Source organism: Thamnophis sirtalis, unplaced genomic scaffold, assembly GCF_051295495.1.
Source record: "Thamnophis sirtalis isolate CommonGarterSnake01/CBP01778 unplaced genomic scaffold, rThaSir2_p1.2 scaffold_1, whole genome shotgun sequence".
NCBI classification, from domain to species: domain Eukaryota; kingdom Metazoa; phylum Chordata; class Lepidosauria; order Squamata; family Natricidae; genus Thamnophis; species Thamnophis sirtalis.
In genome coordinates this window covers 73,398,765-73,417,278 of record NW_028261381.1, presented here as the reverse complement: position 1 = coordinate 73,417,278, position 18,514 = coordinate 73,398,765, and the positions used below count along the sequence as shown (strand labels likewise).

Here is an 18,514-nt window from a genome sequence, read left to right as displayed (position 1 = left end):
TAAGAAGTATGTCTTTTTTTTATTTGAAATGATCCATGAAATAACATTGACAGAAATGATGTTGCCTAGTGATTTATCCTTTGTGGTTGTTGTCATTTATCCAAGATGTTCTACAACAAAAAATACCAGGAAATGAATTATAGATTTTGTTTAACAGATTAAACAGATTTAAAGCCAAGTATTACAATAGCAATAGCAGTTAGACTTATATACCGCTTCATAGGGCTTTCAGCCCTCTCTAAGCGGTTTACAGAGTCAGCATATCGCCCCCACAGTCTGGGTCCTCATTTCACCCACCTCAGAAGGATGGAAGGCTGAGTCAACCTTGAGCCGGTGAGATTTGAACCGCTGAACTGCAGATAACAGTCAGCTGAAGTGGCCTGCAGTACTGCACTCTAACCACTGCGCCACCTCAGCTCTTCTAGAATGATAGAATAAAGTTCTCTATTCCTTTTGAGGAAATAAGAAGCCCCAATGTGGAACCTCTTAACAAGAACGGTTTACAAATCTTTTGCAACTTTTTAAAGTAGTGCAAAGAGTTATTTGCACTCACGCATCGTCCAAAGCAGCTTTTGGAGATCCAGTCTCAAATCCTGCAGAATTTTAGTTTTTACAGCGCATCCACACATCCATTTTACCATACATTGTTTCTACCCTGGGTAGTAGGAGAAAATCATGTTGGCAAAAATCATAATGTGTCCACATCTTGCTATTAATGTATCACTGGAATAGGGCCATGCCCGGCTGCTACGTATACAACTTCACATGTCCCTGTAAGAACAATAATTGGCAATTTTCCCTGGTTCAACATCATCAGCCAGGGTGAAGCCATCACCAATTGCCATGTGGAATGTGTGCCGGGATGATGGTTTAAGATCTCAGCACATTGCATATATGATCTTGGAGCAAGAGTTCAAGGAACAGGATTCACTAATGTTCAGCTATGGGGGTGTACATAATAGATACACATAATTTCTCCCAAAACCTTATGGACTGGTCAATTAACCACTGTCATCTCTCTATCAGATGAGAGGTTCTCTTCTGTTTTCCCAGAGAAATCTTTATGTACCTTATTTTTCAGAGTAGAAGACACACCGGAGTAGAAGACGCACAAAGGTTTTGAAGAGAAAAAAATTTTTAAAAACGTTTTTGCACTCTGCAAACTTCCCAAAAATGGCCCGTTTTTCACGAAAATGGGCCTGTTTTTTTTTCTCAAAAAAGGGGCATGAATAGCCCTTAGGAGGCTTGTAGAGCTTTAGACTGACACTTTAACAAACCTGTCTTTCCACATGGACAGTGCTGGTTCCAAAGGTAGCATTCCCATAGCTGGTGATATAATATTGGCTAGGAACCTCGGTTCTGCTTGGTTTGTTTGGAACTGTGAAAAAAATGAAATGCTTAGTAATATTAGGCCTTTGCAATAATGTTGTGGCATCCTAGGGCAGTCACATGTGGCAGGCTGCCCCCCTATCATCCAGGTTTATGGTGAACTCAAGAGAAGTATCAAGTCACTAGGCTATGCATAGAAAATAAAAGGCAGCGACTCTCTTTCCCATTATCCAGTTCAGATAACCTTACCTTGGCAAGATCATTAGCTCGGTCTCCTAAGAGTTTTTAGTGTGAAGTGCAATCTCCAACATTGGAATAATGCAAGATTATTCTGTTTTAACCCCCCAAATCCAATGGGCTATAGCCCAGTGGTGGGCTGCTGCAAGTTCGGACCAGTTGGAGCGAACCAGTAGTTCTGGTGAGTAGTTGGCCCCGCCCACTTGCCCCTGCCCTATCCTGTCCTATATTTCTGTGTTTTTCAGCTCAGCTGATTCGCGCGGCACAGCGGATCGCTGCACCACAGCTGTTTTACTCACCGGCACTGCAGTCAAAGGTGCGTTTTAGGGCTTAAAATGGGCAGTTTTTGAATGCTAAGCATGCATTAGGCAAGCAAGTGCCTGAAGTGTGAGTGCACATGTAAAACGCGCGATCACCGAACTGGTTGTTAAAACGGTTGCAGCCCAACCCTGCTATAGCCATTATACCTGAATTGCAATAAAATACTACAAACAATGTAAACGCAGAAAAGCACCATGGGATTTTGTATCTACAAGCTTTTTGAAGAAAACGTGCCGTACTACACCTATATTTTTCTGGACATTTACCGTAAGGCTGTGATGGTGAACTTATGGCATGCGTACCAGTTGCCCCAGGTCAGATCTCCATGGCATTTCTTTCATGGGCTTCTATTTCTCTGCAAATGACGAAACAGAAGCTCATGAAAGAAAAAGATCTTACCTCTTGCCGCGCTGCTGGTGTTAGGCTGCCCCGTCTCCTGCCTTCGGGTCTCCTGTGCATGCACGCCTGTCTACGCATATGTCCCATGCATATCAGCACGTATGTCCCACACATGCATGTACATATGTCCTGCACATGCGTGCTAGCATGTCTACACATGCATGCATTCATACACATGCACCTTTCAGTTTGGGCATGCACATGGGCGCATTTTGGGCACTCACTGTCTAAAAAGCTTCGCCATCACTGCCTTAAGGGCAACTCAAAATTTCATCATGCAGCATTCATCATGTTATTGAAATAACAAGATTAACTTTGGTATTTAAATAATTAAGCCAGAACACTGACATTATTGGCAAATATTCCAACCTCACCTTTGGGTAACAGGAGCTCTGTTTCAAATCGATGGGCACAAATTCCACAAGTTTTAATGTCTTCTTTGAACCTGGAAGGAGGTTGGAGGAGAAACAGGACCAAGCATCACTAAACAGATTGGCCTCTAGTGTGGTAGGTACTACTAAGGTATCAGACTAAGGACAAGATCTAAGTTCAAATCATTATACAAGCATGGAATTTACTGATTGACTTATGCCAGTTACACCAGGTATTTCACTAAGATAAAGGATGGGATAAAATGAGAGACCCTGATGTACCTCACCTTGAACTTTAAAAAAAGGCATTAAAATAATTCTTAAAATGTGGATAGGTTTGTTTGGGGTCAAGTTTGCTTCGGTTACCAACAGTGATTTTTGCTAATGCCTTAAAGATGAACGTTTGAAAAACTATAGAAGTACAAAGGGATATTTAAAATCCCCCTGCTGTAATTGGGGGGGGGGAATGCAAAAATGCATGGAAAGGAATTGCCTTTTGAGCAATGATCCACTATTCTTTCCTATTGCTATTCCAGGATAAGTAGAAAGCCCTCAGAAATAATGTCCATTAGTCTTAATTGTAGACACCAATTTTGTGGTATGGTGATGGACAGAACAGGAAATATTTAGTTTAAATCCCCAGTGCAGCTTGAGGCTCCTGTGGACTCCTTGAGAAAGGCACAGATTTCAGGCTGACTTCTCAAGAAGATTGCTTTGGAGACCTTGTGTTAGTAATATAACATCTCCAAATTTCATTTGAATAAGAATATGAAAACATTAAGCTCTTAGCTTGACTATAAATATATTCTCTAGTTTAGGTTTAATGAGGTTAAAAAAAAGAATGATGAATCCCTCTCTATAAGCTGAAGAAAAAAACCTTACATAATAGACATCCTGCAGAACAGCTTTTTCTAATCTAGTGCCATCCACATTCCCTAATCTCCAGTCTAGTTTGGGCTGTGTTGGCTGGGAACCATGGGAGAGGAAACCTAAAACATTTCAAAGGAAGCAGATTCAGGGAGATTGATACATACACCAAATGACTATAAAAGTGGTAAAAGTGAAACCCTCAGTAACCTTATCAGAAGAAATGCTTAAATAAAAACAAGCGCCTTATTTGAAATATTTAGAGGGTACAGAGCCATCCCTCAGTTAAACTTAAGAAACAAGGATTCATAGCCAAGGATCTCAGCTAAGGATCTGCTTTGGAAAGAGAAATGTTATAGTCAGTGTATATTTTCTGGATAAAGGCCAATATAGAGGAAACAAAGTAATTTAAACTGCAAACTCTGAAAAAAAAACTTTACAGTCTTGATTTTGCTGGGGCACAGCATGAAATACGTACACAGGCATCTTATCTTCCAGATCTGGCCAGACAAATTCAGCAGGACATCCAACTGTCCGACAAGGAGCCTTTATGCAAAGATGGAGCCCAGGCCATTCCTCCAGCAGTTTTTGGTTGATGGAGATGATCGCTATAATAAAGTCCCAGGCTAACTGGAATCCTGTAAAAGGCAACAGGGAGAGTGGTCTTAAGAAACATTAGGAGCAGCCAGTCTTCTCCGACTTAGTGAATCCCAAATGGGTCTAATTTCAACTCCCATAGGCATCATCTAGTCCAGCCAAAGGCTGTGAGTTTGGGAGCGGGAGCTGATATTTCATGCTGTTGGAGAGCCCCAAACTGCAAAAGGCTATAGCAATAGCAGTTAGACTTATATACCGCTTCATAGGACTTTCATCCCTCTCTAAATGGTTTACAGAGTCAGCATATTGCCCCCAACAATCCAGGTCCTCATTTTACCCACCTCGGAAGGATGGAAGGCTGAGTCAACCCTGAGCCGGTGAGATTTGAACCGCTGAACTGCAGTCAGCTGAAATAGCCTGCAGTGCTGCATTTAACCACTGCGCCACCTCGGCTCAATAGGCTGGCCTGAACTTTAAAGGATGCTTTAAAGCAGATGCGATTTTGCTGATTAAACAACTGATGTGCACAAAGATGCTTTACAAAAGGCAAATGGACTTACTTGGGTTTTTTTTTTCCTTGAAAACATTTCTGAAGAACTGAGGAAGCTTCTTGGATGAGAAGTGAAACGTTTTCCAGGAGAAAAAAAAAACAAAACAAGAAAGTCCAGTTGCCTTTTGAAACCTTTGGGACATGACTTGGATGACTGAGAATCTCCATAGACACACTGCACATAGACTTTATCTTGGTCCCTTGTGTGGCAACAGGAGCTCTTGTTTCATCGCTGTTGAGAAGAATGACTGAAAGAAAACAATAAATCCGTTCTCTAAAGTTGGTTCTTCATTTGCACTGTTTGGTTTAGGAGAGGGATGAAGCAGGTCTCTAATCTACCACTATTTGCCAGTGGGTCCTTCTCCCATATTCAGCATCAGTGGGATTTGCCTGTATGAGAAACAGCCTTTTTTTAGGTGGCATCCAGAGGTGGGGCTGATCATTCGTCATATGCCAAGCCACTCCAAGAGTCAAGACTGTCAAACGGCTTCCTTCAACTGAGACCCCAGGAGCAATTTTATTAACAACTAGCTGATAACCTGGCGCTTTATTTATCCCAACCCTCCTTCCATGAATGTCATCGCAATTTCGAATGTTGGATTTTCTCCCTGACCAGAGAGAGCCCCCTTGTGGAGTTCTGTGAAGCCGTTACCATGGCAACTCCACAGCGCTGTACAGTAAAATCCATTTTACAGTAGTACGGTAGAAGTCATTTAAAGGCACAGCAGGCTATATCTTAACAGAACACACATCCTGAGGGATGTTAGGGCTGTCTTACCTCCACAGTATTTGTTTCCAGAGAGTAAGTCATCTGTGTACAAAGTTTGGTTGAAATTGCTAAGACGCACCTTTTTCCCTCAAAAAAGGGTGAAAATCTGGGTGCATCTTATACACTGAATACAGCATTTTTGGCCTCCCGAAACCCCGCCCTCTTCACAGAAATGGCTGTGCATAGCCTTTAGGAGGTTTCCAGAGTGCTCCTGAAGACTGGAGGGCAAAAATGAGCAGAAAAATGGGTCTTTTTTGCTCATTTTTGCCCCCCAGCCCCCAGGAGCACTCTATAAGCCTCCAGTCGCTATGCATGCCCTTTTTTGACAAACAATGGGCCCATTTTCACAAAAAAAGGACTGTTTTTGCTCATTTTTGCCCCCAGCGCCCAGGATCACCCTACAAGCCTCCTAAGGGCTTATCATGCCCTTTTTCTGACAAAAATCGGGCTGGTTTTGCCAAAAACAGGCCGGTTTTGCCCAAAATGGGCCGGTTTTGCTAAAAACAGGCCAGTTTTGGGAGGTCTGCAGAATGTAAAACCTTTTTTAAAAAATTTGCCTCTTCAAAACCTTGGTGCATCTTAGACTCTGGTGCATCTTATATTCCAAAAAATACGGTATATATAAATTACATAGATTCCAGTCTTAGATACAGGTAGTCCTTGACTTACAATATAGTTCATTTAGTGACCATTTAGTGCTGTTGAAGTTACAATAGCATGGAAAAAGTGACTTATGACTGTTTTTTACATTTACAACCATTTCAACATCCCCATGGTCATGTGACCAAAATCCAGACACCCAGCAACTGACTCATAGTTATGACATTTAGTGTCCTGGGGTCATGTTATCCCCTTTTGCAACCTTCTGACAAGCAAAGTCAACGAGGAAGCCAGATTCATTTATCAACCACGTTACTAACTTAACATCTGCAGTGATTCACTTAACAACCGTGGCAAGAAAAATCGCAAAATGGAGTAAAACTCACTTAACAAATGTTTCACTTCCCAACTTAAATTTTGGATTATTGTGGTAGTAAGTTGAGGACTACCTGTATACTGTTTTGTTCTATATCATTCACATGACATTTGAACCAAAAAAGCAATCAACGCCTCTGTACATACCAGTCCTCTCTCCTGGCTTTCTACACCTGAGCTCAATGTAGCTATAACCCTTTTGGTTATTTGCTTTGATCAGTAAAGGTGTGCCACTACATATGAGCAGGCAGATGGCTTTAGCAACCCAGTGAGTTGAAAAGAAGGAACAAGCTTTCACCATGAGTCTGGGAAGAAAGGCAGGAAGGGGGGGGAGAAACAGTCAATAATTTCAGATCCTACTTGAAGATGTTTTCTTTTTCCCCAGCATTATTTGTGCTGCAAATTGGGCCTAGGTAGTTGCAACAATAATAAATTCAAAAATGGATTAAACAGCCCATATTCTAGAGAGTCCCTAATGCTTAAAACTGGTGGGGTGCAGTTATTAATGATGGCTTAGGACTTGAGAGGTCAGATTCAAGCTCACACTCAGCATGGAAGCTCCTGGAAGAATTCTGGTGTGGTCACTAATGCCTAGTGTTGAGAAGAAAACCTAGGTAGAAATGTTCCGTAGGTGGCTTTGAGTTCTGGAAACGAAGGAGGGTTACTGTGTGATGAAGGCTATTATATCTTTCAGAAACATGCTGCAATCAATTCCCAGACTTGAGGCTTCTTACCTGCAATTGGGTTGCCGAATTAAGTAGCTTGATTACAACCATTGGTGGGATTCAGCCAATTCACACTATTTCAGGAGAATCGGTTGTTAACTTTCTGAGCAGTTTGGTGAACTGGTTGTTGGAAGAAATCATTAGGACAGAGAACCAGTCGTTAAATTATTTGCATTCCACCACTGGTTAACTGCATGCTCCACTGTTGTATTTGCAAAATCATCATAAATTTAAAGATCGGCAGTTCAGTGGTTCGAATCCCTAGTATAGGTCTCCTGTGTGAGCTGGATGGACTAGATGATCTCTAAGGTCCCTTCCAACTCTGTTACTTTTCTGCAGATTAGAGCGGCTCTCCATTTGACAGCCTGCAGAAAAATACTCTAACAGAGGATTAGGACAGATTACTTTAAAGACAACAGAGTATCAGTCAAACTATCAACCCCCAGCAAAACCCTCACAGTTTTGTAAGATAAAAGTGGCAAATTATCAAAAATTGTCCAGTAAATAGTGGTGGCCTCATCCTTATATTTGACCCCTGCTTGTGCAAATCAACTGGCCCCCATTCAAAGAGGCCCTCAGTTGTAGATATTGGCCACATGATGGCTTGTTATTATCTATGACACTTAGTAAATACTATTCAATACCTTTGGAAGAAGCCCTCTGGGATCTCAGGAGAAAAGTACAAGCGAATATGCAAGTCCTCTTTTTGATCTTCTCCCCACCTTGCTGAAACCTCCTGGCTTTGATTGAGATAGTTGGGAAATAAGTAGTGTGTGTCCTTCTCCAGGTTTGGCAGCGTTTCCCATGGCTCCCCAGGTATAAATGTTCTGGCTCTGGGATTAAGTCCTTCTACATTTCTGATCTCCAGGCAGATCTCAAAGTGCTCAAGTAGGCTGAAGAGTTTCCCCTTCTGGAATCTGCTTCCCACCATTTCCTCAAAGATGTCTACCATGTTGTCTAAAGAAAGCTGCTGTTTAAGCAAAGCTCGCATGGCTTTCTGGCATAGGATGGCTTTGGATTTAAACGTCAATGCCCAATTGGCCCGGTCTCGGATGGTGGCACGTTCTCCTATCAAGATGTCCACAGAAATGCTCTCCAGCTGTTGCATTAGACCATACCTCACAAGAGTCTACAAAAACATAAAAACATTTGCCTAAGTAGGCTCACAATTTTGCTAGTGGAGTTGACTGAAGATAAATCAAGACTCTTGATAAACCTCTTGGTGTCTTGTAGTAGATTGTTTTCTGATTCCTAAAATGTTTAATCATTCCAACAATAAAACCATTCAACTCCTGTCCTACCTCCTTTTTAAACAAGTTTATAAATTGAAATCTCAACTCAGAAACAAAAATAATTGGGCTACTCTTCCATTCTCCCTGTACTCCCACCCTCAGACCACGCTTTTGTATCTGACCCTTGGGGTTGGAACAGGACACGAACCTGTCCCACAGGTCTAACTCATGCCCTAAAATAGTCCATTGCCTTTTAATACTTGTTGGAAGTGGAAAGTAAAGGAAACATGGTGTCTAACTAAGTTAAGCTGAAACACATAAAGAATGTTCAAAAGTTCTCAGTAAGTGGTAAGGGCATATAGTTAAATTAATACATATGCTCAGCTATTCATTCTTGCAACATAATCTGGAATCATATTTTGAATTCCTGAACTGGATGGCTGCACCATTTAGCTGATGCTTCTGGATAGAATATCCACTTCTATTCTGACCAGCTGATTATTACAAACCATTGATTTTCTGCAGCAAGATACAGTCAGAATGCCAAGGGACTATCCATATTTCAAAATTATGAACCCCAAGCACTGATCTTGTTTAGATAAAGATACTGGGTAGGAACTTAATACATTGCACTTATACAACTTGACTTCCATCTGCCGCTACTACTTCACATTATATTTTATTCTGTTCTGGGAGGGGGGGTCTCTCAACCTCAGATAGCTTGTCAGAAAGCCAAGGAAGAAGAGTAGAGCAGGAAAAATAGGATCCCCCGCCTCCCGACCCCCAAATGGAAGCATTTTTCTATGTGAAAGTCACCTCATGGGCATTTTGGTTTTAATGCAGTTCTCACTTATTTTCCTTGTAAAATAATTACAGGAAAATAGGATAAAAGCATTTACCAATATACCATTGGTTTAAATACAGAAAAAAAAATGTAGAGGCTGTTCATGAATGACCCCGCCTCTTTCCCAAAATCCAGCAATTTTCATTCATATCAATAATAATCTTTGCTGAATAGGACTTGGGAGACAACATAAGGGGAAGTTTGGCCAGCTACTGTTGAGTCTATGGAAGATTGTTTATGCCATTATTTTAATGGTTTAAATTTGTTTTTGGGTTTTGTTTTGACTTTGTAAAGGTAAAGTAAATGTAAAGGTTCCCCCTCGCGCATATATGCTAGCTGTTCCCAACTCTAGGGGGCAGAGCTCATCTCCGTTTCAAAGCCAAAGACCCAGCGCTGTTCGAAGACATCTCCGTGGTCATGTGGCTGGCATGACTAAATGCCAAAGGTGCATGGAACACTGTTACCTTCCCACCAAAGGTGGTTCCTATTTTTCTACTGGCATTTTTACATGCTTTTAGACTGCTAGATTGGCAGAAGCTGGGACAAATAATGGGAGCTCACTCTGTTACCTGGCGCTAGGGATTCAAACCACCAAACTGCCGACCTTTCTGATCAACAAGCTCAGCGTCTTAGCCACTGAGCCACCGCATCCAATTGACTTTGTAGCACCCCCGCACACGGGAGAACCATTTTTAAAAAACCTACGGTCTCTAGAAATTTGGCTTCTAGCGAACTTCAGAGAAGCAATGCCCCCCTGATGCTAAGGTGGAATCAAGGAGGTACTCACTTTGAAGAGAGTGATCAGAATAGTTGGACGTAAGAACACTGTGTCCTTCAGCTGCTTGATCTTTTCATACCATACAATTAATCCAATGCGATGAAGGTATCTCAAAATATCCCGCAGAAGCTCTCTATCCAAATGATACTGCCGGAAGAGCTTGCTGTGTAAAAGATTGAAATTCACCATCCCTAAAATATGAGAAGAGCACTTGTTGAGGGCTGCTGCGAGAATGAAAAGTCTCCGGCAGTCAACCAATAGTATGTTCTATGCTTCAAGCTACATGTATTCTTCAAAGTACGACCATAATTGAGCCCAAAATGTGTGTTGTTAAGTGAGACCGTTGTTAAATGAATTATGTCCCATTTTATGAGTTTTCTTGCCCCAGTTCTTAAGTGAATCACCGGTGTTGTTAAGTTAGTAACATGGTTCTTAAGTGAATCTGGCTTCCCCATTGACTTTGCTTGTCAGAAGGACGGAAAAGGTGGTTGCAAGATCCCAATCAATTAAAACATTGATTTGTGTGGATTTTTATGTTTTTAAATAAATACTTGCCCATAAATAATCAGGAAACATAGCACCCAAATAAACTTAGCTTGCACAAAGAGGAGGCATACCTGAGAGACTGCCTCTTGCCATTTACCTCCCAACGACCAATAAGATCACACAGGTTGGGCCTCCTCCGGGTGACGTCGACCGGACAATGCCGGTTGGCGGCTCCCCGAGGGACGGCCTTCTCTGTAGCTGCACCGGCCTTGTGGAACGAGCTACCTGCTGAGATCCGGACCCTCACCACGCTCCCGGCCTTCCGTAAAGCAACCAAGACCTGGCTGTTTTGGCAGACCTGGGGCTGTTGATTATTCCAGCCCCATTTGATGAAACGGATGTTGTGTTGATTTTAATTCTGTAATTTTAAATGTTTTAAATGTTTTTACTTGTTGTGAGCTGCCCAGAGTCCCTAGGGAGTGGGTGGCATACAAATTCCATTAAAGTAAAGTAAAGCATCCATCAATGGCTCTAGATACCCAAATGAACTCAGAGTTTTAATTTAGGCCCAAACAAACAGTTTAGGAACTATGCCCCAAATGATTGTTCTGAAGTAGTTGTGGGTATACAGCTATGGCAAAATACGCATGTTCCATTGCATGTGTTTGCAAAGGGATTGCCCCACTTAACAACAACACAGTAGAGAAAAGAAAGAGGACATTATAAAATGCCACTAATAATATTTACTTGCCATGTTCGGTGAGCTCTTCGTTAATTTGCATCATATCCACAATTGCTGCTTCTACTTGTTTATAGATAGGGGGGAGCACTTGGATGACATTGGGGAAGAACTCTTCGTTCTTGACGTGCTCCAAAATGATTTCTTCCAGTTTTTTAATATCCAGGTAATCCATGCAGTTGACAGGAACAAGATCTAGAATCTAGAACAGAAAATGCAGAGACAAAGAGAACTTCAAACAAGCAAGCAGAGCAGAGGGGAATTACTAACATACTGCTTGAGGTCTAGCTTTTGTGGAAGTTGAATGGAGAACGGAGTGGAATAGGAGATGTCGTACATGTTTATGTATAGCATTGACCAAATTAGAGCAACTGTAAAATGTCTCCCTCTCTCCTAAAAGTAGGAGTCATCTGATTGGCTAGAGATTTGAACCAAAAACAAGGAACCATGCTATCGCTGCTTTAGATTGCTTCCTAAGATGTTTGGATAATTGCATGCCTGCACTTTCAGGGTCGAGATCATTGTATATGACAGCATTCCTTACTGTAAGGGTGCAATTTTCCATTTCTTTCACTCGAGTCCACTGGTCTTCATAGAACTCGGATTCCTCATTGTCTTCCAGGTTAGCAATAAGGTGAGTTAGGTTGGTCTGTCTCTCCTCCAGCATGGCCTGTATCTTGGACATGATATCCTTTTTCTTTTCTTCAACCTCCTCTTCTGAACAAGCATCCACGTGGGTCCCCACAGGAAGGACTACAGAATTTGGCACTCGCATAAAGAGGTTGCTAATCCAAAATCCAACAAGATCCTTGAAGGAGTCGTTGGTACGCTGATACCTATGAAAAGAAAAGGGACGGATCACTGAGCCAACTGACGTGCCAATGTATTCATAAACTAGCTCATTTAAATGCAAATATTTTCAATACAGATAGTCCTCCATTTACGACCACAATTGAACCTAAACATCTGTTGCTAAATAAGACATTGGTTAAGTGATTTGTGCCCCAGTTTACCACCTTTCTTGCCACCGTTGTTAAATGAATCGCTTCAGGTGTTAAGTTAGGAACACGGCTGTTAAGTGAACCTGGCTCCCCCATTGATTTTGTTTGGCAGAAGGTCACAAAAGGGGATCACATGATCCCAGGCCAATGCAACCGTCATAAATATGAGACAGTTGCCAACCATTTGAATTTTGATTACCTGACCATGCAGATTCTGCAACAGTCATAAGTGTGGGAAAATGTCATAACTCACTTTTGTTCAGTGCCGTTGTAATTTTGAATGGTTACTAAGCAAACTGTTATAAATCGAGGACTACCTGTAATCCCAATCATCATGTAATACTGGCAGCTCACCTGGAGTTTCTTTTTCTTCCTCAACTTCCTCATTAAATTATATACTATTATTTGTAAAATAGTGCAGAGCTCCTTAAGTAAAAATCCAAAGCAAGGAATACACTAGCTTAAACAGCCATCTGCCAGGCTTTGCCCATCAGTGACACTACAAGCAGTTCATTTCTCCTGAAATAAAAAAGGCTGAACCAGAGTAGCAAACATATGATCTCGGCATACTGCAAAATGAATTGAAGTGTAACATTATTTTATATAGCCATCGTTGGAGGCAAAAGACAAACCAACAAAAACGAACCCTTTAAAAAAGATGTGCAAGAAAGTATCAAGTATCCGTAACTAAATATGAGAAATACATTCTATGTATGTTCAATTGCTTTTCAACTTTAGACAGAAACAATAGGGAATCGATCTTTCAATTGCTATATTTGGCTTGCTGAGAATTCAGCTCAGATATCTGTTCGGACCCCCCTTGTCCTAAACCAAAGCACGCTGAGGCAAAGATACATCAAGGATTTATTAACACACAGACTAGACCTTGGCAGCAATCCAGCACAGACTAACCTTGGCAGCAATCCAGCCTGCCAAGCTAGCCACGAGAGTTCTCCAGCTCTAGTAAATATGTTGACTCCTGCGACGAGCGTGTGGAAAGTCATTCCTTTTATAGTCTTGAGAGGAGCCTAATTACCACCAGCTGAGTTCAATTATCTCCTGTAACTGCGTAACTGTTCTTTACGCCTATTAGCCCTTCGTTGCCGGGCATCCAGGACCAACTCCCTTGTCTCCTCCCCACTGCTCCAATGCATGATGTCAGGATCACACTCTCTTGTCTCCTCCCCACTGCTCCAAGGCTCAGGCGCCTCCTGGTGGCCAACCAGCCTCTCTGAGCCCTGCTCAGAGTCAGAACCCTATGCAGGGTCCTCCACATCCTCAAGAGCCAACTCATAGGGCCCCTCGCTGTCAGAGTCTGGTGGCAGTTCCAACGGCTCCTGCTGGGCCACAACACATATCCATTGTTGAAAATTCAAAACTCTGGGCAGGACTGATTAAAAGGATACTTTTTGGGGGGGGTGGTAAAGTTCCTTCTGGGTCAAAAAACCTTACAAGAATTAATTTTAGTACAGAAAGTGTCTATTTTCTTCAGAAACCATGCAGTGCAACCTTATGCTGGTTTATTGGAAGTGATTTCAGTTGGACTGGAATAACATTTAGCCTGAGATGCCCCACTAATCAGATAGCAATGAAGTAGGAGAATAACAGTGATTGTTGCCTCTATAATATCACCCCCAAGAGTCAAAGTTTTAAGCATTTAAATGTGACTCATTTAGAACTAGGTATGAGTATTTAGATCTGTCTGTTCCACTTAAAATAAAGGGAACTGTCACTGAAAAACATTTCACACTTCTTGGCATTAGGGCCAGGATGTGGATGAGCCTGCTTGAAGGTGTCAAGAATATAAATATGGTTGCTGTTCAGCCTTGATTATATTGCATCCTATCTTTGTGTTTTAAAAAACGTATTGTTTATTTTTTGTTGTGCGTCCTAAAACCCACACTAGCTATCCTGAATTACAACTTGGGTGACCATTTAAATCTCATCCATAAATAAGTACAACACATGTTCGCAAAGAAAGCCAGAGAACACTTACTGGTGAAGGTTAATGACCAAGATGACAAGGGCTTGTGAAGTAATGAACATATGGTGGGTCACATAGTATTCCAGCTGGCCAGCAAAATCCCAAAAGAGAAAGGTGAAGCCTTGGATATGGAACTCGCTTATCTCAATCCCAATGGTGCGTTCTTCCATGGATAGATGAACAACTTGTCTCTGCTTTAAGCTTTTGCACACTGTAGACTTTCCTGCTAAGGATGTCCCCAAAAACATTGTCTTGACACGCTTGTCTTCCTCAGCTTGGCCGTTCTGTAGCTGGTTGAAGTAACTGATGATCTGCTTGATACCCCCTGCGCATACTTCATCTGGGGGTTCCCTCAGTGAGTTCCCACTTACTTTGAACATCTTCAGGGACAGCTCTGTGAACATCTCTTTGGGGAGCTGATGCAAAAAATTGTTTTGCACGTAGAATTCTTGCAAGTTTTTCAACTCCAAGACTACTTGAGGGATGGCTTGAAATGCATTTGTAGACAAGTTCAGATACTGGAGAGAGTCCCGGCAGGAACGTAAATCCTTAGGAAGGCTGTCTAAATGGTTGTTGTTAAGTCGAAGATGTTTTAACTTAGGGAGAGAACAGAAGACCCCCTCTGGGATACCTCGGATTTGATTTTGATTGAGCTCGAGCTTCTCCAGATGGATCAGGTTCTGGATTTCCACTGGGAAATCTGTCAGAGCATTTTTCGACAAAATCAATTTTTTCAGGTTGTAAAGGCTTGAAATCCCAGTGACATGTTTCAGTTTGTTCCGGTCCAAATTCAGGATCTCTATACTGTTATTTTGTAGCACTTCAAGCGGAAGAACTCGGAGTCTTAATCTGGAAAGGATAACTTCGTTGACTTCTTGACCTGGGGAACGAAGAACACAAGATGATGTCATTAAGGGAGAAAAAAGATTGAAGGGTCCTTGGTGCTTTCCAAACTTGGTTCTTTTCTTGCAAACGTTTCATAACCCAAACTAGGTAACTTCATCAGTGTTGGTGGCAGAAAAAAGACTGAAACATGCTTATTATTAAAAAAAGCTCTGTATTAGAGAAGCCCGTTTAGATGATGTAGTGGCAGTGGAGGAGTGGGAAAGTGGTTAAATTTTCAAGTTTTCTAAAATACGTGATTAAGCCAAATGTTACACAGAGCAAGCAAGCAAAAGGAAGGGGAAAGCAGAAATAGTAGGAAGAAGAGCAAGAGGACAGTGCAGTATTGGAAAAATGTATTATATAAGCTTCAAACAGAATGAGGGGAAAGCTGCAGATAGATATAATTTCATATTACTCAGGACTGTCCCCAAAATTGGAGGGATAACATTAATAAAAATGGCTGATGCTACCCAGTTTAAAAATAGAACATCTACCTTCAATGCAAGCCATTTTCTCAACAAAACACATTCTTTCTAAAAAATAAATAAAAAAATAATAACAATTTAGATTATTTCTGTATAACAACACTGAAAATAATTTATTCTGTGCTATAGACATAGAAATAATATCCCAGTTCTGACAGTGCAATCCAAAATAGTATATTAAGGAATAAATTCTATGTGGTTATTTGGCCATCTCACAATTGCATAAAATGTGAGGCAAAGGATTGACTTTGCTGAGATTCATACAATCTTGTACCATAATTTGGCAGCCTGATTTCAAGAATGCAGGTCAATGATAAGTAAGTTATGAGTGGGTCCAATTGTTGAACAGCTAATTAAAGTTCATGATTCATGGCTTAGCAACTTGCATGAATCCAACTGAAAAAAAATCAATTAAAAAAAAAGTTGCCAAAAAGTTGCTACAGCCCAGCCTGTAAAAAGAAGGGATGGGCAACCCCTGGATCACATGTGTGCCCTAGTGGAAGTATCCAGGTAGTATAAAGCTGCAGACACCTAGACCTCTGACCTAATCTTCTCAACTATACATAGCAATTAATAGGAATTAAAGATTGATACTTACGAGATCTGTGCTCAGACATATTTTGGCCTCTGCTCTCTATTTGTCAAGCAGCAGCTGCGTGCTTGCCTTCTATTTTCATTTCCTGAAATCTTTTCATTTTGAAGAGACTTGCACTCCACCTTCTCCTCCCCGTTCCCATATTTCTAAATGCTGTATAGCCCCTCCCTTCATTTTCTGCAACCCAAGGGAAATGAAAGAGGAAGAACTGGATTCCCCAAAGGGCAGACTGATGGCTCTCTGATAATAAAATGCTTCCACCACTTCCAGAAAAATGATGCCTACAATTTTTTTTTTAAAGCACCGTTTCATATGTTCAGTTGTAACATTGTTCTTTCTTAGAGCTTTGGTGTCCTTTTAAATGTCTAATCTTACCAATTTCCGCTAATGCCATGAAAACCTAGGCCTTTCAGAGATCATCTGACCTAAGGCGAGAATCTGTTGATATTCTTAGAATTTGGTTTTACTTTTAACTTAGTCGTTGGTTTGAGAACACATCCCAGATTGCTTGTGTATGCAGGGTGTATGAGTATTTGGGGAGGGATGATAATTGTTTGAAAGGTGGATTCTTTTAGTGATGTGACAGATGATATTACATGCAACTCTTATGTTTGGTATTCTCCACTTGCATTGTGTCCATTGACTGTGGTATCAAAATTCTGAAATTTGTCGATCAGAAGAGAATGAATCTCTTATGTGCAGAGGGGAGAAACGACAACAGAAATAACATGTTAAAAGTAAGCTTATCGTGTCAACTCCATTTTTTAGAACAAATGTCTACATGGGACCTGTTATTTCTGCTTTAGAGGCATCATTTTAACATGAACAGTTTAAAGAATGTTCCTATGAGCATTTGCCAAGAATACTATCAAATGTGTTTCCAAGTAGGAATGGATAAAATGGCCAAACTAGATTTTAATTTTGATTAGCAGAAGCAACAAAAAATATTTGGGTTCCAAATCTCAGCTAGGCAAGATGAGAACTTTCTGTAGGTGTCCATGGTGTTTAGCAAATAGCTCATTTAGCTTCACTGAAATTGAGTAAATTGAGAAATGTCTAAAAGCCTATTTGCAGATCAAAATTTAATAGTGTGTTTTAATTTAATACATGGTTTAGGATCTTATCTTACATATTTGTGAGTGTTTTGGTATATTTAATTAGTTGGAGATCTGGGGGGGGGGAGGAGGATGAGAATGAGAGCTCCAAAGTAATAGGGCAATCAAACAATGAAGTAATGATTTAAATGCTACAAGTTGGGGTTTCATTTCTGGTGACTGTAGCTTGCCACTTCAAACTTAATTCTAGCAGTCACTAGAAGACATTACAATATGATCTTTGACCGCTTTCCCTTCACCTTATCTATTGTCTATATCATCTTTCTCTACTTGCAATCTTGCTAAGCACAAGCATCTTTTTAAAACTTCATTATCTGCTTATATGGTGCAATGACCAGATTTGGGTATAGGCAACCTAACCAGTCAGCTAAGGTGCCAAATTTTGGGGAACACCAAAATTGAAAAGGCTTCTAACAAACTGCAATAAACCCATTAAAAAGCAAAAAGCAGTAAACAATACACTCAGTATCAGTGGATTTGCTCAAGTGGTAAACATCATTTCAAAGAAAATTGTAAACTCAAAAAAGCAAGTTCTGGAGAACTGGTAGCAGAAATTTTGAGTAGTTGGGAGAACTGGCAAATACCACCTCTGGCTCGCCCCAGAGTGGGATGGGAATGGAGATTTCACAGTATCTTTCCCCTGCCATGTCCACAGAACTGGTAGTAAAAAAAATTGAATTTCACCACTGTGGAAAATGCATTTTTCAAATTCCTAACAAAATCAGAAGATGAGTTAAACCACTGGGGAGACAAGAATAGGTCTTTGCCTAGTGCACCAAAATGTCTACAGCCAAGCCTGATCATGTTCCTGCAAAGAACATCTAGAGATGGTTTTCTCCACTTTTGGTAAGGTACTGTACAGAAGATGTGGAAAGCTCTTCCCCCAATTTTTGAAACATCCCCCGTGTAGTATTTCAGGTAGCCACTATCCTGCTTACCTTTTGAAAACTAAACTCAACAGTGTCCCAACATGTTCAGGCCATCAGATTATGGATGACCGTCATCGGTATTATTAATGATACCAATGATTTTTGGTTTCTATTGTCTTTATTGCACATTTTTAATTTGATGCCTTGTCTGCCCAAAGTCCTTTTGGATTGGAGTGGATTATATATTAATCCGATTTAAAGTTTAAGGCTTAATGGTGATTTTTTACTTTTTTAAAAAGTCATATATTTCATAATTTATAAAAAGTAGCTAAGAATATATTATAAAACTGTAACCTCTGTG

At 40.8% G+C, this 18,514-nt stretch overlaps 1 protein-coding gene across 1 annotated transcript; it reads right to left on the bottom strand.

Annotated features, from left to right (window-relative positions):
• LOC106546426 (malignant fibrous histiocytoma-amplified sequence 1 homolog) lies at positions 1-15,115 on the bottom strand. Its single transcript, XM_087704055.1, has 10 exons — positions 14,217-15,115; positions 11,764-12,055; positions 11,232-11,421; positions 10,004-10,185; positions 7,785-8,269; positions 6,563-6,720; positions 4,003-4,162; positions 2,661-2,731; positions 1,278-1,378; positions 1-110 (listed from the first exon to the last, which is right to left on the bottom strand). Exons 1-10 carry the CDS (start codon positions 15,113-15,115, stop codon positions 93-95), a joined length of 2,556 nt encoding a protein of 851 aa, XP_087560181.1. The 3' UTR covers positions 1-92.
• Between the last annotated feature and the right edge of the window lie 3,399 nt (positions 15,116-18,514).